Raw genomic sequence first — 26,284 nt, forward strand, 5'->3', positions numbered from 1 at the left:
TGCAAAGGGACTTTTTAAAAATGTGTTTGAAATGTACTGATACTCTCAAAAGAGTGTTGGATGGAGATAACCAATGACTTTAGGCCCTTGGGTTACCACTAAAGTACGAAATTTGGTGAACCAAGTATAGCTCTGACTATCTGTATACCTCTGTGAAGTCCTAGTTTGAACATTTGTGAGATAAGACTTCCGTTTATTTCTAGAACTAGATGTCAAGGCAATCAATAGTGACTTAAAACAGCTGCTTCAGGAGAAATGTCAAATTCTTTGCTCTTTAAAAATGTTAATGGAAAATTTAAAAATCTGTGAACTCTTTTCAACACCTTCAGTTTTCTGAAATCCAAAATTACTAGTGTTAAAAAACAAAATTCAACTGAGTGAATTTAAAGATCAAACTGGCTTTACCCAACAATTCATGAATCGGGCAGCATCTCATCTAGCAAATAGAAATGAACTCTGAAGAACTACAATATGGGAGACTTTTTTACAGGCAGAAAAGGGCAGGAACAGGGAAAGAGTGGATTACCTCTTCTTTCTCAAAGGGAAGAATGGGTCCATCAGGTGGATTACCATATTAGGGCTGAGCAGGAGATTATAGATTTACTGGTTTAAGATTACATTCCAGGGAGAAGTTGAAATTAAGTATTCAGTCTTGGTTTGCTGATGTGGGGCTTAGCACAATTAACTCCATTTTGGACATGTTGTCTCCTTTTTTTTTTTAAAACACTACTATAAAAAAAGAATGCAATGCAATTCAGTCAAATACACAGACACTACTGACAGAGCTGCCATTTGCACCAGAAAATTAAGCAAAATTGGCAGGATATACAAGTAGCTATTTGCAGAGGCACTTGAAATCCACAGCCTACGTTTGCATGGATTCTTGGCACAAGATGCTCAGTGGCAAACCATGGTCATCCGAGAGCCTGGATTAGGTACTCATCACCCTGTAAACATTAAATCTATTTCACACCTGCTTTTGAAGCCTGGAAATACTGCCAACTGATTTTCCCATACGGATTTGGCAAAAATTCCAGCATATTGTACAAAATTATAGATCAGAGTAAATCCAGTTCTCACATTTATTGGACATCTGGAATCAGTAAAAAAAATGTGATATCTATTTCAGAAAAGAACCTGATGCCCTCAGAGGTCCTTGTCATTTTGACCAGAGCAGTACAAACTAGGAATAGAAAAACTGTGGTCCCAGGATTGGCTGGCCCAAGATTCTACTTTTAGAAACATTCCCAGTTAGGTGACGTTATCCACGCCCAAAGCTATAACGAGTTTGCTACTTTCCCTCAGAAAAACCATCCTACAAGCTAATTGCTTTTATTATGGAAATGTATTCCCTGACTGAATGGGAAGGGTGATTTTGAAAATTCAATGTGGTGCGATATGTATATAAATAAACTGCTTAGGAGAGGGAGGAAAGAAGTAGCCAACAATAATTCTCTCAAATGTTCTGAGATTGTCTGTGGTTTAAGCCATTAACCTTTTATTTTTTTTCTTCAATTTTTAGAAAAGACAATTTGGACACTAAAATAACCACAGCAGTGCTATGTTCACACTGTAAGTAGGAAGTGCAAGTGATGGAAAACACTGATATCTCCCTGACCATAAACTCCAGCTTCCCTCTTTCAGATACGAAAAAGGCTGTATACAGTATTGGATAAGAGCTCGGGTCTAGACCAGGTCTTTGCCTGAATCCTGGCTCTGCCATTTGTTACCTGGGTGATCTTGGATGGATTACAAACTCTCTGTGCCTAGGTTTCTTGGTCTATGAAATGGAGATAATTATTACCTGTGCCATAGGATTGTTAGAGGCTTCAATTAATTAATATATTCAATTAATTAATACATTTAAAACAGCACTGTGTAAGCATTAGCTGCAATTATTTGGTACATTTAACTTTAAGATACATTGAGGGAAGGAAGCTTTATTGGAGTCCCAAGATAACTAAATCATTGTGTACTTTCATACTATATTTTTGCAGACATTTGCTTTGAAAAGTCATTTAACCATCTCAATAAAAGACGAAGAGCTCTGTTAATTAAATGTAATTTAGTAGACCATCTTAAGAGGAGGTTTCATTCTATACAAATACTCCAAAACGTGTATTATCTGAAGGTTCTACAATTTATTTAACCAATATTTGTGGAGCGCCTACCATGTGTAAGGCACTGCCCTAGCATGGAGTTTGAAGGTACGTGCTTGTGGGAGGGCATGCATGCAAAATCCTGGCCTACGTGGAGTTTATATCCTTTCAGGAGGACACAGACAGTCATTAAGCAAATAGGTGATTCGTGAGTTCTATAAAAAAATATAAAGCAAAGTCAAGATAGAGAATGATGGAGAGAAGGCTTTTATAGGGAAGGACTCCCTGATAAGGTCACACGTGAGAAATTAGCTGAAGAAGTGAGGGAATGAGCCCTGTGACTATTGGAGAAAAAGGTGATCTGGGAAGAGGGTATAGCAAGTGCAAAGGCCCTGAAGTAGGAGAGCTTGTAGTATATTTAAGGAGTGGCTATATGGTATTAAAATCCAGCAAGTCTGTCTCTATAATGCCTTCCATAAACCCACATTATGTCCTGCATCCTCCTTCATAAACTCTGTGCTTCAGACAGGAAGATTATGTGAGGAAAAGAAAAAGATCACTACCGAACTCTACATTTGTTAGGTTGACTTATACACAGATTCCAAAGAATTAGTGTGGACAACAAAATTGACTTTCCCTTTTCAAAGGCAGCTCAGACTAGGAAGCAAAAAATATTCAATTAAGAGCAGCAACTGGGGGGCGCCTTGGTGGCTTAGTGGGTTAAAGCCTCTGCTTTTGGCTCAGGTCATGATCTCAGGGTTCTGGGATTGAGACCTGCGCCAAGCTTCCTGCTCAGCGGGGAGCCTGCTCCACTCCCCAACCCCCTAACCCCCCACAGCCCCGCCTGCCTTTCTGTCTACTTCTGATCTCTGTCTGTCAAATAAATAAATAAATAAATAATCTTAAAAAAAAAAAAAAAAAAAAAAAAGAGCAGCAGCTGGCGCATTCCGGAATGCCTCATAGCCTAGATAGACCCTTAGCCTAGGGGTTTGTGAAGCATTTTGCATGCCTACGTCTTTTTCTGGGATGAGTGCAGGGTCCTTGAAGTGTCTCTGAACCCAGTAAAAGTTGAGAATCACCACTTCAGCAAACAGTATTTTAGAACCTAGAAATACTCATATTTTCGTTAAAAAAAAATCTCAAATGAGCAAAAATATACCAGAAAAATAAACATATTTTTGATCCCCTTATGTTGTTGAAAAGGAGACTGTAAGGACACCAACTGCCTTAAAAAAGAAAAAAAAAAAAAAACGGTTTTGTGGATATGGCATCATTTAGAAAATAATCATTAATTTGTTGAATTAAATCTGAGACGTTAAGTCTAAACGAGCTTATTTTGAGGGCAAATTGTAAAGAGTAGCAGGCAACTTCATAGAAAAGCAACCTCCTGGCTAGAGGAATATTCCGAAGAACATTCACAACCGAGTATTACAAGTTTTCTATTTCTGAGGCAGTGCCAAAATTTCTGGGTAAAGAGAATCTAAATCAGTTGTTATAAACTAAGAAAGTATGTTATTCTGGGTCCTCTGAGAATCAGCCACCAAAATGAGATTAGATGTGAAAGGATTTTATTAAGGGAAACATCTGAGTGAGAGAAAATGGGGAGGAAAGCAGATTAGCTGGGAGTGCCATCAAATTCTGTTGCAAGCCTGACTCCAGTGAAGGAGGTGGAGAAGAAAGGTTGTTAGATGGAAGTGTCCTAGGTCTCCCGCGCCTTATAGAAGCTCATCAAGGCTGTCAGGGATTCTTAGAGCCAAAGTCCTGTGCTAGAGAAGTCCCATGTCTCCCAGCACTAGGCCTGTCTTGGTTCTTACTGTCTCTGGAGCACTCAGTCATTGGCTGGGAAGAGCTCGTGGGAACCTTGACCTCTCCCCAAACTCTGCAATGGATTTCAGTACAGGGTCATCAATTATGTTATAGTTGGTGGTGGAGATGTGTATTCTCCTGGCCACAGAGAGGGTATCTACATTAGCTGGGGAGTGGTCCCTCTGTGCCCAACAGCTCCAACCCTGGCCCCTTCACCCCAACTCAAGAGGTCAATAGGAGCCATGGGGGCCCGCTGCCTGGGAGAGAAACACCAGCCAGACCCCCAGAAACTGGTGCGATGTGTCATGCCCCTCGTGTTCCAAGGTGGTCAAAGGGGTTGAGACTATGGGAAATAGATACCTTCTGTTTGATGTTTATTTTATGAATTATTGGAAATGATCTTTTATAAATGGCTTCCTCAGGATTAGTTATGAAGTGACACAGTAGCCATAAACTGTTCTGTCTACCTCTGATTTGTTCTAAAAAGTCAGAGGACAGAGTTGTTTAGTCACCAGTTTCCATGGGCATATGGACAGAGCCTGGTTCTCATGGACTCAAGACCATTTCAGCAGAAGATGGGCTTCCTTGCCTGCTGGTGCAGGGTAGCTCAATAAAGATTATGCCGTGCTTAGCTACCTTGCAGGAGTTTCAGCAATACCTCTGAACCCCGCCCCCAACACACCTCAATCACGCTCTCTCTGCACACATTCTGAGCTAGCTCTTTGCTGAACTCTCTCCTCTCAGGCTGTGTCCTCAGTGCATTAGGTCCTCAGTGCATAAGGACCTCTTTTTACACAATGGGATCTGACCCAGAGGATAGCATTTTCTTATAAATAGGCCTCTCCCTCTGAACATGAATACTCCTGCGGGTATTATATGCAACAGACACTAACCGGGTCCTGTTTGTTATTATTTTAAATGGAAAAAGTGTAATGGGTATTGGTGAATGTTAAGCAAATCCTAAAATGCAACATGATACAATGAAAAATCTTACAGCTAATAAATAAAATGCTCATGTTAGGATGTACATTGCTCCACTTATCCACTCTGATCACCAAAAAAATTCATGCAATTAACTAATGATCACTCTGCATGCACTAATGTGCACAGTTTACATGTCCTATGTAATTGTGATGGTTAGTTTGATGTGTCAACTTGACCGGCTGAAGGAATGCCCAGATAGCAGGTCAAACAGTATTTTGGGGTGTGTCTAAGAGGATGTTTTGATGTAGTAGACTGAGGAAAGAGACTGCCCTCACCAATGTGTATGGGCACCATCCAATCTGTTGAGGGCCAGAAGAGAACAAAATGTAGAGAAAGGATGAATTCTCTCTCTCTTTTCTTGAGCTGGAACACCCATTTTCTTTTGCCCTTGACATCGAAGCTCCTGGTTCTCAAGCCTTTGGTCTCAGACTGGTCACATGAGCAGCTCTCCTGGCTCTCTTGACTCTCAGCTTGCAGGTGGCAAACTGTGGGACTCCTTGACCTCGGTAACTGCATAAGGCAATTACTACAAGAACTCTCCTCCTATATATCCTATTATATTGGTTCTACTTGTTCTGTTTCTTTAGAGAACCCTAACTAATAGACTAGCAGACGCTGTCTGTGACCCTAGCCTTTTCTGCAGCTATTTGATTTCTAGCTGCCAGCACCTGAGATTCTTTGCCTGAGGGTTTCCACAGTCCACAGGATGAGAACCTTTTTATAGGGTAGAAATGTTTTCCAATTAATGCCTCTGGGAGCAGTTCTCACGCAATGACTGATGGGAATAGGTGGATAAAGGCAGCTGTTCCCTTACCCCTCAGGTAGAATAGCTCTGAGACTTTCTTACTGGCGTTTCCTAGACTATTAACCAAATAGGTATTTGCACTCAAATACCCAAGACTTCTTACCGTAAACTTCATGCACTACAGGTGACTGTGATGTTTTAGTCTATTTCTTAGTTTTAACAATATCCCAGATGGACATCCCCTTCATTGACACTCGCCACACTTTTCAAATTATCTATGATTCTGACATTCTAACCAATTTCATTTAGAATATAAACCATTACTTTCCGCCTACATAATTTTGTTTAAAATGTTATATTAAGTTTTGAGGATGGAAATATAAATTTTCCCTATATAAACATTGCTGAAAAATAATATTTCAAGAGATGTGACATTGTATGGAACTTGAGTGTTAAAAATCAAGAGGTATCAAAATGTGGGAAAAACCAAAATGTCCATTGATTGATAAGGGGATAAACAAAATGAAGTATATACAAACTGTAGAATATTATATATGTATAAAAAGGAATGAAGTACTGATACACGCTACGACACGGATGAACCTTGAAAATGTGCAAAGTGAAAGGTGCCACTCACAAAAGGGAACTAACTATATGACTCCAATTATATGGGATGTCCTGAATAGGCAAATAAAGAGACAGGAAACAGATTAGCAGTTGACAGGGGCTGGAGGAAGGGCAAATGAGAGTGACTGCTAATATGCTCAGACTTTCTTTTGGGGATGATAAAAGCGTTCTGGAATTAGAGAGTGATGAAGGTTGCACAGCCTTATAGATATACTGAAAACCAAGGAAAATAAGAAACATCGCACCAGGAAAATGATAACTGGGAAGATGTTCTGTGGTATATACTTATACTTCCCTGCAGTAATCTCTAATTATTTTCTCGTTGAGTAGGTACTAGGTTTAGTTCATGAAACTTTCCAGATTTTCTCGAAGATGGCTTTTTGCTCAAGGACACTGATGACCCCTTGAGAAGAGTGCCTGGCATGAACCACATTCTTACAGATCACGGAAAGGAGATGATGATCATTAATGGAGGAAGGCTCTCAAGGAGCTTACCTTGGAAGTTATGTCGTCATGGCGTTTCACTAGTTGGCAGCTGGGCTCTCTGCAGTGGTTGTTCCTAGTCCCCCATGCTCACGGCACAACTCATTAGCACCTCACCTCACGCCTCAGTCCACATCCCTCTCCTCTGCTCCCTGAGGCCTCATTGTCACTACTGGGGCACCACATGCTGCAAGATGGCTTGGAATGTACTACTGGTGCAATGGAATGCAATTTCATTGGAATGCAATACTGGTCTCAACAGTTATGAGGCTGTAGGTATGCAGGCAAGAGTCTTGTTTTTTCCCCTGGTCCTTGCTGATTCTCTCTTGATCTTTAGCTCACTCAGAGGAAGCCCCCTTGGCCAACATAGGCTTTGGCATATCTAACAGCTGTCTAGAGGGCTGAGTAACAACTGGGAAGTATGGGGGAATTAGTGCCCCTTCAGGTAAACTTTGACCAATAAAAAAGAGTAGATGTGGGCACCTGGGTGGCTCAGTGGGTTAAGCCGCTGCCTTCGGCTCAGGTCATGATCTCAGGGTCCTGGGATCGAGTCCCGCATCGGGCTCTCTGCTCAGCAGGGAGCCTGCTTCCTCCTCTGTCTCTGCCTGACTCTCTGCCTACTTGTGATCTGTCTCTGTCAAATAAATAAATAAAATCTTTAAAAGAAAAAAAAAAAGAGTAGATGTGAAGAAACAGGCAGATAAATACTTTTTCTCCCCTCCCCCATGAACTGTTCTGAAATGCAATGTTTCCATGTAGTTTCTTGAGAGATGAATGTCACATTGAACACCCAGCTGTGTTTTCTGGTGTAACTGTCGCCAGAAATAATGTACCACCTTGTATATCTTCCCCTCTTTTCTGGATTCATTTCCATTTTCCCTTTACTTTTGCTTCCTGGTATTGTACCCCCACAAATGAGAGATCACATATTAGTGTTGCCTCAGGCTCTGTTTCCTAGGGGACCTGGGATAAGATAGTGTATTATTTTCTCTTACAAAGAGGCATAACCTGTCCAGGGCAGGGATCAGCACACACTAGGGGCAAAGTGGAGGAAATGTTGGTGCCTTGCTTAGTAGGCTATCAAGACATAATGAATCGATTTGGGCCAATGAGATTATCTAACTCACTTCCTTGCCATTAGACAAAGATATCACTTCCTTTTATGTGGTATGCAAATTCACATTTTGTAAAGAAAATAAACTATACCACAGTCTGTTTACCAATTTAAAATATCCTATTGTAAATCAGCATTTTAACCTATATGTACCATGAGTAATAAGCATGATGTCATGAAATAAATTTAAATACACTGGCAAATGCAAGCATTCAGCTAAATGATTTTGTCTTTAAAAATATTTACTATTGGAGATTAATCACTTCAAAATTTGTGCAATTATTTTAAAAAGTTTGGAAACTAGTGGCCTACATTTGGTGTATGGACACTTCACGTAAACTATCTGATAGAGCCTGCCCTTCTCAATTAGCACCTTTGTTTTGTGCTGCTTAAAGACCTTTGGAACAGGAACTGAGTGGATCAGAGCTTCTCAAAATTTAAATCCTATACCCCCTACAATGACTCTCTTCAGTGTCCATCTCAGGCACAAATATTTCCATGATCCCTAGAGGAGAAAGGCTACATTTCTTTAATACCTTAAATTAGACCCTATTTGAGCTCTCTACTCCAGAAGGTTGGTAATATATTTCCACACATTGTTGGTCATCCTTCTCGTCCCATCCCTTTTCCTAGGACACATCCAGGAATATTTTGTCCATGAGACCCTAGAGTCAGTATGCTAGGGTCCACAAGCTTTAAAAGGGCTGTGATAATGTTTAAGACCTGAAGATTTAAGGGGCATCTGGGTGGCTCTGTAGGTTAAGCATCTGACTCTTGGTTTTGGCTTAGGTCATGATCTCATGGATTGAGTGATTAAGCCCTGAGTTGAGCTTTTTACTTGGTGGGGAGTTTACTTGAAGATTCTCTCCCTCTGCCTCTCTTCCACCCTCTTTTTCTCAAAAATAAAGAAGTTCATCTTAAAAAACAAGACCTGAGGATTTAAGAAGTTCACTCATTAGAAAAACTCATACTAGCTAAATCAAAATGAACGGCTGCTTAGTTAAATTTTTTTTTTGCTCAAATTTTTACAAAATGTTCTACTGTTGTATGTTAATAATAGAATTTAGTATAAAACACTCCATCACATTTGAAAATGGTTCAAAATTGTTTTAGAATATGCCTAATATCTTCCTCAGAAATTAGAGCCAAACATATATTAAATGAATTAGGTATAGAAAAATAATCTCAGAAGCAAAATTATAGAAACTCAAAAAATTTTTTTGGCCAAAGAAATTTTATTTAATGTGGGACATGGGTGCGTTTCAATATAGTTTATATGTGGTAAGTTGGGGTGTCTGAAAATAAGTGCTTGGGGATTATAACAGTTCTTTAAAAAAGATTTTTATTTATTTATTTTAGAGAGACAGTGGGGGTAGGGGCAGAGGGAGAGGGAGAGAGAGAATCTCAAGCAGAGTTCCTATCAGATTGAGCTACCCAAGTGGCCCAGGAGATTCTAACAGTTTTAAAGCAGTCCTACTGACCAGAGTCTTAGGGAATCCTGACTTGAAAAGAAACCTCTCCTTGAGGTCATCCAGCGACCTTGTCCATCTGAAGCAGGTCTTGCATGCCTGGATCTGTGCCCAGGTCAGCTTGCTCTTGGCTGTACCCTGAGGCAGCAGGTAATCCCTGATGGCGGTATCCATTCCCCCTGTGCCAAGCTTGGGTCTCTGAGCCTTGACTGAACCTGCTTCCGTAAGGTCACTCAGCACCCCCAGGGGCTATGGCCCTACCCCTTGGTGCTCCTCCTCTCCAAAAACTCTGTCCCATTCACAGTTCCAGGTTCCTTCTCTCCCGAGGTACAGACCTTTCAAATCAGTGTGGGTGGTCTGCTGAACAACCTCAATACCAATGAATAAATCACTGGTGCCCTCTTGGGCTAAAAGAACCCAGATATCTAGAGCCTAAGAGCTGGAGGTTCCTCCTCAGAGAAGAGGGAAATGACTTTTTACTGTTTTTTTTTTAAAATCTCAAGGGTATAAGAACAAAACATAAAAAAATAAAAAATAAAAGAAGATTTATTTTAAACTCACTATTATGTTTATTTATTTACTTATTTGTTTTTTAAGATTTTATTTATTTATTTGACAGAAAGAGACACAGTGAGAGACAGAACACAAGCAGGGAGAGTGGGAGAGGTAGAAGCAGCCTTCCCACTGAGCATTGAGCCCAATGCAGGAATCATGACCTGAGCCGAAGGCAGCCTCTTAACCACTGAGCAACCCAGGTGCCCCTATTGATTTATTTTTTAAAAAGATTTATTTATTTATTTTAGAGAGAAAGGGGGGGGCACCTGAGTACTAGATGGGGAAGGGCAGAGGGTGAGAGAGAGAATCTCAAAGCAGACTCCCCCTGGGTAAGGAGCCCAACAAGGACAGCACAGGGACTAAATCTCACGACCCTGAGATCATGACATGAGTCAAAATCAGAAATCGAAGCTATCCAGGCACCCCTGAATTTCTTAAAGAAAAAAAAAAAAGGAAGCTTTAAAAATACACTTTGTCAAACCACATCTCCCACTTCCTCCCATGTAATTCTCCTATGTGATCCTTTTTCTCCTCCTCTCCTCTCATTCCCCATGAGAATCATGTGTGGGAATGATGGGGCTTTACTGTTCAGTAACTGTTAATCTTTGGGATGAATCCCAAATAAAAATGTACTCCCCTCTTAAGCTCTGAAATCACAGGATATTTCTGTTGTAAGATTACAGATATTTTAAAACGAGATTCAGACATATAATCACATCAATCAAGACTTCTCTTCAACTTCTGATTGGGTCTCATCCAGCAAGCATGGATTCTTTTGCTTTTTTTTTTTTTTTAATGCTTTTATTTATTTACTTTTGAAAGAGCATTCTTGAGCAGTAGGGAGGGGCAAAAAAGAGGGAGAAGCAGGCTCCCTGCTGAGGAGGGAGCCCAGTGCTGGTTGATCCCAGAACTCTGAGATCATGACCTGAGCTGAAGTCAGACGCTTAACCGACTGAGCCACCCAGGTGCCCCCTTCAAGCATGGGTTCATATTTAAAGACATTTTCAGTGAATAGTAAGGGTCTACAGTCACTGTGGAGTGGTATTTTATGCTTTATGTCCACTCACAGCTTTCTCTTACCAAAAGTGTAACCATGATTTCAACATCTGTCTTAAATGAACTCCATGTTTGGATGCTGAAATATTTAAGACTTTCTATTTCTTAATGTCTTCCTAGATATTCTGGTACTAAAGTTGCATTGATTTGAGCTTGGCTTTCCCAGAATTGTAACTGTGGGGGCACTAAGTCCAAATGTGATCAGCCTGTTTCAAAGGAAGACTTTGCATAAAATTAGACCTGATACTATTGGCACATAAATAAATGTTAACAAGACTGACTCTTTTTTCAAAAAAGACTTAAGATCAGTTCCTGGGTGGTAAATACCGAAGTTGCCAGGAGCAAAGTCTAAGGTTTATTATTATTTTTGTTGTTGTTACTGTGGTAAGAAATACATTAATAAAATTTACCATCTTAACTGTTTTAAGTGTATAGTTTAGGAAGTTAAGTATGTTACCTTGTCATACAATAAATCTCCAAAAACACTTTGACTTTGCAAAACTTTGAAACTCCATACTCATTAAAAAAACAATTCCCCACCACCCACTCCCAGCAACTCCTTGTAATTGCTGTTCTACTTTCTTTTCCTATGAATTCAACTATTCTGGATTACTCTTTTTTTGTTGTTGTTTTTAAGATTTTATTTCTTTATTTGAGAGAAAGAGAGGCAAGCAGGGGGAACAGCAGGCAGAGGGAGAGGGAGAAACAGGCTCCCCATTGAGCAGAGAGCCTAACAATGGGGCTTGACCCCAGGACCCTGAGATCATGACCTGAGCTGAAGACATATGTGAAACCAACTGAGCCACTCAGATGCCCAGGACACCTCTTTTAAGTGGAATCATATAGTGCTTGTCTTTCTATGACTGACTCTTATTAGCATAATGTCCTCTTAGCGTAATGCCCTCAAGGTTCATCCATGTTGCTGCACATGGCAGGATTTCCTTCCCTTTTAAAGCTTTATCATTGCATGTATACATAACATTTTACTTGTCCATTCATTTGTCAATGGACATTTGGGTTGCTTCCACCTGTTGGCTATTGTGAATAGTGTTGCTATGGATATAGGGGTGCAAATATAAGGGATAAGTTTTGAAGGATATTTGAAGGATACTCTGATGATGGATCTGAGTGGATATAGTCACATTATAGTAACCATATTTCTGATCTTGTTGTTTTCCTTCTTTGGAAACCTGCGAGCCTCTCTGTATAACCAATGAAATAATATAAATGTATTATTATTCAAAGTTCTCCAAAATACAGGGCCAAGTGATGAATCCTGATTTACCTCCTGCTACTCCTCCAAGCTTTCCTCTTTTTGAAACATTGTAAGCAAACAGAATAAGTGCTGTTTCTTCTTTTTGGATGTCTATTGGCTGTATCCAACCCTACTTTTTTGCAATCCAAATCCTCCCATCCCCTCCTTTGTGAGACCTTCTGATCCCTCCAGTCAGGTATGATTTCTTTTCCTAAAAATCCCCAAAATGTCTTGTATTGGATAGGGTCTTATCATACCCTGCTTCATATTGATGGGTTGCCTATAAACTTACTGTATCTATTCCTCCCCTTTGACTAATAATAACTCACTTCTCTTGGGTGATTACTAGGTGCCAGGCACTGTGCTAAGTACTTCATGGATATTGGCTCCTGTAATGCTTAAAAGGACCTATGGAATAGGTATGATAATTATTTTACTGGTGAGAAGATGGAGGTAAACAAGGTTCAATAACTTGCCTAGACACATAGTGTGTTTTGTGTAGAGAAAATGGGCTGGTGATTTTGCAGTGGAGATGACAAGAGATTCCAACATTGTGACAGTAGTGAACACCACACAGGCAGTGCCAAACCAAGAACAGCAATTTATTCCATTGCAGAAGGGCTACCAGGCACTTTTCCCTGACTTTACCATCAGCACATTCACCACAGGAAGTGTATACCGTGTGCTTATGCTCTTGTTAATGACATTTGTCAGTGTGTAGTATGTTGATGAGTGCTTATATGTTAAAGAACTGCCCTTTTCACTATCAGCTCCGTGAAGGTAGGAAACGTCAGTTTTGCCTGGTTCTTACTGTAGCCGGTGCTGAATAAATGACAAACGTATAAACAGAGGACTGAGTAAATGAATAAGTTATATTCTACACTGTATTGGGAATGGTAGGAAAAATAACTGGAGAAATGTACCTTGACTGCATTGGAGAGTGCATTTATAGAGTGCATTTATTTCTCTCTCTCTCTCTCTCTTTCTATATATATATATATATATAGGAATAAAAAGCAGGCTTGCCTACTCTAAGCATGATATAAAAGGCACAAATTATTAAAAAGAGAGATAGAATTGGTTGTTTTTCTTTTTTAATAGATTTTATTTATTTATTTGACAGAGAAAGGAACAGCGAGAGAGGGGACACAAGCTGGGAGAGTGAGAGAGGGAGAAGCAGGTTTCCTGCCAAGCAGGATGCCTGATGCGGGTCTGGGATCATGACCTCAGTTGAAGGCAGACACTTAATGGAATGAGCCACCCACGTGCCCCAGAAGTGGTTTTGTAAAAATAAAATATAAACAACAAAACCAGAAATAAATTTCCTTATATTTCAAAGCATCATAAACAATGGAAAGGTAAATGATAAGATGGGAAAAATATTTACACCTTGAATAATAGCCTTAGGATAAAAAAAAAACCAACTTTCAAACTTTAAAAGAAAAGACAAATATCCTAGTAGAGCAAAGGACAAAAAACACTCATTTTGTAAAAATGTTCTTGCAAAGAATTCCCCCATGTCTGTAATGAAAGTATGATCTTAAGAAAAGAGAGGAGTAGGGAATTTGGGTAAATTGGAAGGGGAGGTGAACCATGAGAGACTATGGACTCTGAAAAACAATCTGAGGGTTTTGAAGTGGCGGGGGGGTGGGAGGTTGGGGTACCAGGTGGTGGGTGGTGGGTATTATAGAGGGCACGGCTTGCATGGAGCACTGGGTGTGGTGAAAAAATAATGAATACTGTTTTCCTGAAAATAAATAAATTGAAAAAAAAAAAAAAGAAAAGCAACAATGTAAAAAAAAAAAAAAAAAAGGTAAAATAACCCCATAAAACCTTGAATGGCCTTTAATGTTTTGTCCGTTAGTAAAATCAATTTTTAACTATCCATGGGTGAGTTATTCTTTGACTTTTCTTTTTTATTGCTCTCCAGGATTCAAAACCTCATTGATTAGTTTCATTTATTACCAGCAATAGTAGAGAGAATCTGAGTGGGTCTGAAATAATGATTTTAGAATAACTGTCTTCATTCATTCATGAACAAATATTTATAATATATAGTGTGTGCCAGGCATTGTGTTAGGTGCTGCAGTTACACTGGAGGGCAAAACAGAAACGGTTCCTGCTCTCATGGATCATTTAAACTGTAGTGAGTCAGGGCAGGGAGCAGACATTAACTTTATAAAATAACACAAAATATATATGTACAACTTTGATGAGCAGTCTGAAGTAAAGTACAGGTTGCCATGAGAGAGTACAAGAGGGACCTCATTTCAATTGTTGAGTCAGGAAGGGCTCTTGAGAGAGTGATACATGAGCTGAGATCTGAGGGATGATAGGTAACGAGGAAGTGTGGATGGAATAATTGCCTTGGGAAAAATGAGCATACTAGCTAAATGGAACGGCATGAATAAACGTCCTGAGTAAAAACGGAGTTTGAGCTTTATAGGAGCTGTAAGAAGGCAAATGTAGCTGAAGTGGATGGGCTGAGGGAACAGGGGCCATGGTTGAGAAGGCCAACACTGAGAAGGACAATAAAGACTTGTGTCTTTATTCTAAGAGCGCTAAGAAATCACTTAGGGGTTTTAAGCAAGATCATTCAACTATTCATAATGTTTCACATTATGAACTAGCTAGAATGTTGATGTGTGTTAATTAGTATAAAAATTAAGGTGATGCTTTATATTAACTTTATAATTTAGGAAGCTTGTTTGAAGATTATCGTAGAGAAGCCTAGGGTAATTAGATTATGGATTCTTCAGGTGGGTGAGGTTTATGTACACAGACTTGGTGCAATGATATAAAAATCTTATTCAGAAAAAAGTCTCCTTGATATATATTTATAATTAATCCAAAACCATGGGTTATAGAAAAGGACCTTGTGTTTTTGGAGTCCAGTGAAATAAAATCATATTATGCCATAATATGATTGGCGTTTGTTAGATTAGTTTTCCATTTGACATGATTGAGATTTTAAAATTACAAGTCGAGATTGATATATTATACTTACTTAAAAATGATGAATTTAGGGGCGCCTGGGTGGCTCGGTGGGTTAAAGCCTCTGCCTTCGGCTCAGGTCATGATCTCAGGGTCCTGGGATAGAGCCCCGCATCGGACTCTCTGCTCCGCAGGGAGCCTGCTTCCTTCTCTCTCTCTGCCTGCCTCTCTGCCTACTTGTGATCTCTGTCTGTCAAATAAATAAATAAAATATTTTAAAAAATGATGAATTTATTTCCTTAGGCCTACTACTGTCTATAGAAGGAAGATAGATAAATTGTAGTCACACAGTAGAATATTATGCTGCAGTGAAAATGACTGAACTATATGTAACAGCATGGAAGGTTCTAGAAATACAGTATTAAGCAGTATTAAGTAAAAAAACAAAACAAAACAATACCAGAGGACTATACGCAGTAAGATACCCATTTTATAAAAAGCTTAAAACCGAGCAAGCATTGAAAAAATATGTTACTTAGGGATATAAACATATATGATGATGTTATTTTTTAAGAAGACAAGGGGATGGTGAAATATAAAATGCAGGATAGTGGTTACCAGTGGAGGACAAGCAAGGAAGTGGAATAGGGAAAGAAACTCCTAGGTTGGTACAAAGATTGGTCACAGTTTGGTTTTTAGGTGGGATGGTGGGTTCATGGGTTCATGGGTGTAGTACTCATTGTTGTTGTGCTTTATGCACACTTTTGTATGCATAGTTTAAAAATATAGATGTATATTGATAGAGTATTAGTAAAAGAATACAAGTCATTACTCAGTATATATTAATAGGCAGAAGGCAAAAACAATAAAGAATACAAATACAAAAGAATCCAAAACACAGAGCACAGATATAAACAAAACAGAACACAAATCAAACTCATAATTGGGAAACTGAAAAATATGCAGAGAATTTCTATATGTATAGAAGATTAATTAAAAATTTACTTCAGGGATATTTATTACATTCATCATCCAGAGCTGATGACATTTTACTTAACCTTTACAACTTTGCAGTAAGTGTTAAAAACAAAAGGAACTGAGGACATCACAGACCACCATACAGAAAAAATACATTTCTTATCAAACTCTGTTTTAAAGATTTCTTAAACCTAAGAGCTACAATTCTGAAAGTTTTTTCTGAGACTGTGTTACTTCTAAAAGTTGTATTTTTTGTTCTTTATATTCTTGCAAGGCTGACATGCGTTCATTGCCAAGTTAAAATGTAATTACCTGGTAAATATTACTAATAGATATTTTCAATTACTTTTTTATTATTAAATAATAAATATTATTTCATGAAAACCAGATTGCAATTAACTTTTGGTTCATTACTATGTCACCTGTAATGGTATAGTATTTGCATAAGGCAGAGTCTATGATACTCTTTTCTTCCCTGTGAAATTCAGATAGTATTTACTATAGCAACAAATCTTTAAGGCTTTTATGTAGAGATGAAGGACAGTTTACTTGTTCTTATCCTCTGCCCAGCACTTATTCTCAGTGGGTGCGTGGAGTGTGGTGCTGATAAGGCTAAAGTCAAAGGTTAAAGTGAGCATTGTGGGGCTTGTGTACTCTTTTCCAGATTTCTATAACAAAGAGCCACTGAAATGTTACTAGAGAAGCATAAAAATTAGACTAATCATCTCAGTATCACTGGGCAATCAATGGGCTAAGAGTATTGAATTGGTGGTCAGAAGAACTGAGTTTGAGTTTTCAACTTAAGACTGAATTGTGGTATTCAGTTAACATCTTTGTGTTTCATTTTCCTCATATTTATTACAGAGGTAATACCTCCTTTATTTTCTTCCTAGGATTGTTATGACAATGGAAATAAATTGATAACACATGAAAAAGCTTTATGATTTCTAGGAATATGCAAATGTTAGTTTGTTACTAGAGGAAGGTCTTTTTCTCAAACATATTAACATTCATAGTGACCTATAACAAAATGCTTTATTAGGCCTTTAAAAGTTACTATGTAAATGACACAAATTTCTTCATAGAAATTTAAAAATGCCTATAGGGTCTGCTTGAAAAATCATTTTATTGCTTTTTCACAAAAATGAACTACTTAGATGTAAATGTCAAAGTGTATCTCCACAGGATCCATAGGGTATCTGGATTTATTAGTCAAGTCAAGCCTTCCTTTTGCTATTTAACTTCCAGGAAAACCTGGATGGTCCTTTCTCTTCTTTATTTAGGTATGGAGGAAACACAAGTTATGTCTCTCATGAGTATCTGCTGCTCTCATCAATGTAGTAATGTTGTGGACAGGCTGGTTGGGTCACCAGGTTTGGAATCTTACTTCTGCTCCAGGGCCTGGTTAAACCTGTAGTTCTGGAATCTTGATCAACTTATCTGGAAATTGCCTTTGCCATTCGAGAAAGGTTCATGTACACAAAAACTGATAATTCACCCAAAAGCCGTTTGCTAATTTACAGTAAGAAATACTGTAACCTCATATCTTCATGACAACACTAATGTATTACTTTTGCTTTATAGTTCCTAAAGACTTTGAAATTCATTATCTCATTTTGGAATCTCATGGCTTAAGACTTTTGAACAGAATGACTTAATTTAATTTCAAAACTGTTTACTCTATTTATCAGGTGGACTATACCAAAAAGTGCAAAACAAAATAGGGGACCATATCTTAGTTGTCAAAAACAACATCCTGTTAACAGTTCTTCCTATTTCCTTCCTGTCTTGCCTATGCATGCGTATATAATTGAGAACATACTGTATATGCCATTTAAATGTCAAAGTTTTTTTTTCTTTTTCTTTCTTGTTCTGATGGTTATCTGTGCTTTTTGTAAATGTTTTGGAAAAGTTGTAGAAAGCAGACAAAAAGTCCAAAGCAGAACATGAAAACCACATATCATTTGCTACTATAGTTAAACACACTGAACATTTTGGTGTATTTCCTTCCAGTATTTTATTCCTTTTTATTTTTATTTATTTTTGTTTTTTTTTAAAAAACGTAGTCGGGAATCATACCAATGCAGGAATGCTTTGGGAGACAGACACTGGCTGGGCTTGGATCAGGCAGCCCCTACTCTCCAGTCTAGCGGAATGGAACCTGCAGATCAGCACTCTTCTTCCTGGACAGGGGTAGCGAGAGTGACTATTTTCCTTTAAAGCTCCCTTCTTTCTGTATTTTAAGCTGATTTGCACATTGGTCCTTTCCCCCAAATCTTCAAGGCCGTCGACACCTGCCCGTGTGTCACCAAGTTATCCTTGAGGGTCTCGGGAAGCCCGTACTCTTCTCTGCGGCCTTTCACTTCTGCTCACCGAAAGACTCCCACCCGGACCGCGCTTTCTCCCGTGATGACTGAGCAGGCGGTAGGAGGCCTGGAGTTTGGAGCTTCAAAGGGATCCTGAAACTGGAACAGCCCAGTCACAGCCCTCGCGCCGCAGTGGGGTCGGGAGCGCCCCGCGGCTCCACTAGGAGGCTCCTGGTCTCCCCGCCGAAGGGCTGTCACCGCCCAATGGCCCTCGTGGTTGCGTCCTCAGCTCCAGGGGCGGCCGCAGTCCTCGGGAGGCCAGCCCATCCTCACCCCTGCCGAAGTTATCCTCAGAGCGCACTTCCCTGTGGCTCCGAGTCCCCACATCCTGATGTTGTCGGGAGGGTCTTTTCTCGTCGCGAGAAAGGTTTTAGGCCTCAGGTTCGCTCTCCGTCTCTCCTGAGATCCCAGCAGGCCTCTGTCGCAGAACCCAACGGCTGGATCCTCTCCGCCTCGCTTTGCGAGCTTGGAGAAGTGAGTCCCTTCTCGCTTGCCTTATGCCAGGCGAGGCGGGGACCGCACTACAGTGCGGCCAGCCGGAGGGGGGATCGCTCACGTGCGCCACTTTGCTTTCCAGCCAGCGATACTAGCTCCTGAGAAAACCGCCGTTCAGACGACCAGAACCAGTATTATTTTGTCCTGGGAGTCCGCACAAGGGAGGAAAGGCCATCTACCGGACCCAGAGAGCGGACGCGCCCCTTTTCTCCCCCTCGGTTCGTCGGAAACGCCCCGAGCGGCCAGCGCGCCCGCGCGCCAGCGGTGGCGGAGCTGCCTCAGCCTTTGACAGCTCGGCGCCAGCACCTCGGGCCTGGAGTCCCAGCTCCCGGGGAGGGACGGGGCGGGGCGAGTGCGCGGGGCGGGGCGAGCGCGATCCGCGGCGAGAGGAGCGAGCGCGCGAGCCGAGCCGAGCGGTGCCGAGCCGAGCAGGGAGGTACTGGGAGAGGCAGGCTGAGCCAGCCGGCCGCCTGCGGCTCAGCGCGGATCGTGCTGCATTGCCGGGCTCCGCGTACCCCCGACTCTGCCCAGGCTCCCGCAAAACTTTTATTCTCTGGGGCTTCCCGGGGTGTCTGAAGGAATCGGAGCGCTCGGCCGGCTCTGCGCTCCCCTGCCGCGGCAACCGAGGGGACGTGCATCCCTTGCCCGCCGGGCTCTCGCGTCCCGCGCCTCCTCACCTGCTGCTGATCGCTCCCCAGAGAGGCGAGGGGCACCCGCGGAAGGGACGCGCGGGCCCCAGCGCCCCCGAATTCTCCCGCCCACCACCGTAGACTCGCCCGGCGCAACTTTAACTTGATTCCTCTAGCCCATCTCGGGCACCAGCGGTGCAGCCTTGCTGCCACCGCTGCCGTCTCGGCCGCCGCCTCACAAAGGGGCGCGGGGAGGGGAGGCGGCGCGGTCCGCGGGCACAGGCGCCGGTGCGCGAGGCGCGGGCCTCCTTGCCGCCGAGGCCAGGAGACAAAAGGGAAACTGCCTCTGTTCGCCGTGCGGGCTGGGAGCAGCCTGCTCGTCAACCTCCTGCCCGGCTCCGCGAGTCTCCTCCCCCCTCCCTCGGCTGCTGCTCCGCCTCCCTCCCCGCGGGCTGTCCCCGCAGTGCTCCGGGACCCGGCGAGCCTTCGGGGCGCGCGTCGCTGCTGGTGGCTGGGGCTGTAGCGATAATAAATGATAGAGGATACAATGACTTTGCTGTCTCTGCTGGGTCGCATCATGCGCTACTTCTTGCTGAGACCCGAGACGCTCTTCCTGCTCTGCATCAGCTTGGCACTGTGGAGTTACTTCTTCCACACTGACGAGGTGAAGACCATCGTCAAGTCCAGCCGGGACGCCGTGAAGATGGTGAAGGGCAAGGTGGCCGAGATCATGCAGAACGATCGGCTTGGGGGGCTTGACGTCCTGGAGGCCGAGTTTTCCAAGACCTGGGAGTTTAAGAGCCACAACGTGGCTGTGTATTCCATCCAGGGCCGGAGAGACCACATGGAGGACCGATTTGAAGTTCTTACGGACCTAGCCAACAAGACTCACCCGTCCATCTTCGGGATCTTTGACGGACACGGGGGCGAGGTAGGAGTTCCCTGGGGTTTTGTTTGTTTGGGTGTGGTAAACAAGAGGACGTGTGACCAGTGGGGTCGGAACTGGGTGCGAGGGGCGTGGTGATGACCTGGTGCCCGGCTGGACAAAGACACTAGATCCAAATGTGGCTCAACTTGCTAAAAAAATACTACTAGATCCAGACCTCTTGGTCGCAGTGGCCATTTACGGGGAGGGAGGTTCGTCCACAATCTATTTTGTGCCTCATAATTTGTGAGGTTTCTCAAGGCCAGAACCTAGCAAATGACTGTGCTGGTTTTTCGGGGAGAGTTTACGGTTTCTACTGTGAACTTTGGCCTAGGACTTCAGCGCCCCTGTTCTAGGGTTTGAGGCTAAGCGAGGCACAAAGAAGGAAGAAAATATCTTTGATTCTCTTTAGGGAAAAGAGACAATCTGCAGAGCCGAGTCAATGAGAGTTCATTGAGGATGAAGGAAGCGCTGACTCCTTCATATCCCGTTCTCCTAAAGGAGGAACCCGAAGGGCAGCTCCGCACTTCTTCACAACTCCATTAACTCTGCAAGTGCAATCGAGCTAGTTGACAACGGCGCCGCGGGCTTCTAGCAGGATCGTGCCACGGGATCGGGATGCCTCCGGCCTTTGCAGAGGTGGCAATGACCGCAGAGGCGGCGGTCCCCAGATCTCGCCCGGACGCCCTAGCCGGCGTGGGTGCGCAGGCATCTCTCTGCTTCTAAAGTCCCTTATTTGGGGTTCATCTGGGGCAAAAGATGATGTTAGAGGCCGGTTGAGGTTCCTCTGCCGCATTTCTGCGGCACCCTGATTGAGTGCCGGGGCTCAGATTTCCTGGAGGTCGGGGCGAGTGTTGGCTTTGGTCCTTGGGCAATGGCCCAGGGGAAGTGAGTGGCAAATGTGGCTTCAGCGCCGAGCTCCCAAGTGCATCAGGACAGCAACCTCATCTCTCTCTATTGGCAGTTTGTAAGAGTTTCAAAGCTGTGTTCTTTTTTTTTTTTTTTTTTTCCAGGATACTTTCTTATACTCCCTCTGCCTCCTTTGTCACCCCTTCTTCATTAGCACCCCCACCCCCCACCTCCGCCGGGCTCTGTGCTGGCATCCAACTTTCCCTCCAACTCTCATATTAGTCCTTCCGGTCTCTGGTGGGCTCTTGGGAATGCCAGCAGGTCATGCTCTTTCAGGATTTGCTTTTTCTTTGGCCTTTGTTTTGGGTGAACATTGAGAAAGCTTTCAATTGGTTGTCTTATTTGCATTTTGTCTTTGATACAGAGTCGCTTCACCCACCACTCTGCTAATCTTTCCAGTTAACTGTATCTGCTTTAAACCAACTTTGCCAGGAATGACAGCTTAGTTGGAAAATTTATTTGGAAAAACTGAAATCAATTTTTGCTGTTTTCCATCCAACCTAGCCCTATGTTCTTTCAAAATGAAGGTTTCTTACTGGTTGTAATTTTGTAGCTTTTTGTGGAGGGTGGGGTTCCTTTTCTCCTTGGTCACAGGGTAGGTAAAAGACCTGAAATTAATTGAGGGAGGAGATGTTCTGTGCTTGGGTAAAAACATATTTAAATGATAATGTTCCCAATAAAATGATTAAATTGTTTTCTTGGTTTGATCAGAATGTCTATATTTTCATTTTATATGCCTAGACTGTTTTAAATCATTTAATCAAGCTTATATTTATTGTATATTTTTAAATTAAAATTGGGCAGCTGTGAATCTGCTTCTGGTCTTAGAAAGCACAGTTTTAGTTTTAATTTAAAGGTCCAGATGTAATAGTAATGTTGTGAAACTTTGGGCTGTACTTGCATGGATGTGATGTACTGACATATTTTGAGCCTGCATGTGTAAGTGAATGACTTTTTAAAATTTTCTTTTAAGTTGTTATTCTAAAACCTGAAAGTTGCCGATCTAAACAGATTTCAGGTTGAAAAATTTCCAGTACTGTCTTCTGGTAAATATATCATCCATAAAAGGGACACGATCAATGTTATTATGTAAAAAGAAGAATTTTACACATAGAGGTCCCCTCCTTAAAAATAGAGTAATTGTTCTATCTGTAATCTCCTATAATATGTAGCCAGTTCATTCATCTTGGCTGTGTTTTAGGGCAAAATATGAAAAGTGATTTAAAAGATAGTTCTTTAGTTGCAATTGGGAATGTGAAAATATCATTCCCTTTCTCTTGCTTTTTCTTTCATTAAAAAAAAAAAAACCACCATCTAATTGTTTTCTTTTGTGTTGTTTTAGCTCCTGTAATATTCACCAGAGGAGGGTGCCACTGTTTGATTTTGGTATAGAAGATAGTTGTTTCCTTGCAGAAAAGAGGAAGCTTTTTCTGAACTCCCTATTATTTATATATGTTGTGTACATAAGATAAATGAGGACTTTAATTTTACTTCTAATAATTCAAACTATTAAGATGGTCTATAAAAAAAGAGGGCTTATCTACAATAGTACTGCTTTTTAAATGTAGAAAGGACCTAAGCCACTTTGTATACCTATACTTCATCCCATTTTTTAGATGAGGTATTTGTTGATGGGCTTAAGATGTGACCTTCCTAAGGTTAGTTCAAGGCCTCCAGTTTGGTGATCTATCTATCTATCTATCTATATATTTAAAGATTTTATTTATTTATTTGACAGTCAGAGATCACAAGTGGGCAGAGAGGCAGGCAGAGAGAGAGGAAGCGAAGCAGGCTCCCCGCCAAGCAGAGAGCCTGATGCAGGGCTGATCCTAGGACTCTGAGATCATGACCTGAACTGAAGGCAGAGGCTTTAACCCACTGAGCCACCCAGGCGCCCCAGTGATTTTTATATTAAACCACTGGACAAATTAGTTTGTACATTTATCTTGATAGATAGCACACTAGGGATACAAAGGTGAATGAGATAGGATTCCTGTCCTCACAAAGTTTCAGTGTAGTGAGAAAGATCTATATAACAAAAATTATAGTCATGATGTGCTTAGGGTGTTATGGGAGCACTGAATAGGGACATTTAAATCACACTGGGAGGTGGGAGGCCCAGGGAAAGACACTTTGAATAATTTACTGCAAGTTAAAGGCACAGGTTTTGATTTGAGATCTGGCTTTGAATCTCTGCTCTGCCTTATACTAGCTGTGACCATGGACAAGTTGCTTAATCAACTTTATCTGGGAGTTATTAGTCTGAAAAATAGGGATAATAATGCAGATAAGGTACACATCTATCAGTTTTATTATACATACTGAGAAAAATACTTAATGGATGTGGAAGAATGTGGAAAAGAAAGCTTGGAGACCAAGAAGTCTGCACTGTTAGGGCAACAACATCCTAGAAAGAGAGACTCTGTGTGAAAGCCCCAGTTTTGATCACTAGAAAGGCATATGTTGGATATGGATAATTTATTAGGTATTCCTCTAACTCTGTATTTCTTTATTCTAACTTATGGTAAACTGATTATCAATTTGGGATTTCAGGTATCTTAGCATTGGGGAATCAGCATCCTGGCTTCTGGTGCAAATTTTCCAATTACTGGAAAAGATTGTTCTCTATGATTAATTAAGAAGTTGATACTCTGATTTGCACTTCAGCCTCTTAGAATGAGTTGGTACCCTTTACTCTATTCAGTTGTGTATTTTTGACAAAGATATATCTCTGGACTTCTTATTCTGAGGATCAGACTCTGGATAGCTGTGACTTCTACATGAATGAATCTTAAAGAGCTTTGTCTCAGTGGTCCGATAGGCCAGCTTCCTCACTTGATGCTGTCGGGCCTTTGAGACATTCTAACCATGATACTGTGGGTAGATGGTTGATTCTCTGTGTGTGTGTGTGTGTGTGTGTCTAAAGCTATGGCTGTGATTGTTTTTCTGTATAACAAAAGATATAAGAAGATTGAAACAAAAAGGAAAAAATACTCAAATATACCAACTGATGTGGAAAGGTTATTTTTAAAATTAAAAAATAATTTTTATCTAGGAAAAAGGAGTGTGTGTGTGTGTGCGCTTATCTGTAATAAGCGCACCTTTATCTACAGGCGAAAGGTGGGTGTTTTTTGTTTCTTTTCCTTTTTATATTATGTAGAAGAAATATCACCAATCCTTTGAGGCAACTTTGTCAATGTTCATGGCTGAAACCTATCTGAAAAAACAGATGGTTATGTGCTCCCTCACTACTTATTAAAGGCCCTGGTATCATACAGTTGACACATAGGTTGGCCAGTAGTTAAACTTAGAGCTCCACACTTGGCATCAGAGAAGTTGTATTTCAGATGCTTGTCAGGGGCTGCAGTGTTGAGGCTTAGCACTTCTTAGAAGTTTAGAGAAGAAACTGCTTATGGAATGTTCCCTGAAGGATACTGATAGTCTACTTCTTTAGATCATTGGTTCTTAACATTGCTTGAGTCATGCTTCCCTTTGAGGATGTTATGAAACTACAAACAAGAAAAATGGACGTGTGCGTCAAGTTTTCTTTATAATTTTAAAGATAAGTGGATGCATGAACCCTCTGGATTTTAAGTTGGTTCAGGTAGAATAAAATCTGATTCTGATAAATCTAGACCTGCAAGGAGCTGTGTACCTGGACCTCTTCCTTGGCCTGACTGTCATCTTCTCCATCATTTGCCTTTCTTAACTTGTGTGCTATCCTTTGCCTAAGAAGGTTGTTATGAGGAATGGTCTTCCCACAACTTTCTGAGAAATCAACTGCAAAGATGTCCTCAAGGACTTCATTTGTTGCATTATATAGTATCCTTTTGATGAGGAGCAAGGGAAAGACAGTTCTTTGATAGCTTCGTGTTTTTATCTTAAGAATTGAATCTTAAGATTGTGACTGATTGGATCATCCTGCATTTGTTGGCTACTAGAAGTATTAGAACCAAACCTCTGACCTACCTTGAACAAATGTGCAGATTTTTATAGAATACGTTGATTTGGTATACAAAATCTCACTCCCAGGACAGCTTATCTTTCCTACATTCAGTTTTCCTTTGTTTTATTTTTTTCTTTCTCTTCTGAGATATGTCATTTTATCTTGTATTTATATGTATTTATTTAGGTTTCATTGGATTCTTTCTGAAGTAAGATATAATTTTGAATAATTAAATTATGAGTGGCATGATGAATGATCTGCTTTTCAGACAGTATAGGTGCTATTAGCAAATGTTGAGCTCCTACATTACCAAGGTTACAAGAGGCCTGTGGATTTAATGTGGACAAATGCCTTTTGATTTAAGAGAAAAGTCAGATTACTTTGGTTTAAAATGACGTATTGATATTTCTGCCAAAAAAGAAAGGGTAGTTTCCCCTTTAGTCAGCCAGTTCCCATGCCTAGGAACCTATTTGTAGGTGAATGTAGGATCATGACTGCTGACCTTGGTGCACCTTCTGAACAGATTCTTCAGAAATTCAGTTCAATTAAACCAATATTTTCTATATTGTCGGATGCATGTGGAAAACAGTGTTATGTTCTCTGTGATCCTTAAAGGGGAATCATTGCATTCTCTGCCCTCAGAGAACATTCCACCTACTTGGACAGATGAGCTTCTTAATGGCAGAACTATGAGGTGGGGTCAGGCCAACCACGAGAGGGTGACGGCTTGACTGAGGAAGCCTGGGGAGTCTTGGATAAATTTGAAGAGGAGCTGACTTTCGATTATATCCTAGCATTTCAGGAGACAGAGATTAGGCAGAGGGAGGATGAGAAGATGGCATTACAGGTTGACAGAAAAAGATGATGTTATAGAGGAAGTAAAATGCAGCACAGTTGGAAAAAACATGG

At 41.2% G+C, this 26,284-nt stretch overlaps 1 protein-coding gene across 1 annotated transcript in view; it reads left to right on the forward strand.

The window, feature by feature from the left end:
- The first annotated feature begins 19,892 nt into the window (after nt 1–19,892).
- The window catches only part of PPM1L (protein phosphatase, Mg2+/Mn2+ dependent 1L), a 295,410-nt gene continuing 289,018 nt past the window's right edge, over nt 19,893–26,284 (forward strand). Inside the window, exon 1 of the mRNA XM_044251708.1 lies at nt 19,893–20,526. Coding sequence (XP_044107643.1) covers nt 20,128–20,526 — 399 coding nt within the window. The 5' untranslated portion in view covers nt 19,893–20,127. The remainder of the gene's footprint in view (nt 20,527–26,284) is intronic.

Source organism: Neovison vison, chromosome 6 (assembly GCF_020171115.1).
Source record: "Neovison vison isolate M4711 chromosome 6, ASM_NN_V1, whole genome shotgun sequence".
Classification (NCBI taxonomy): domain Eukaryota; kingdom Metazoa; phylum Chordata; class Mammalia; order Carnivora; family Mustelidae; genus Neogale; species Neogale vison.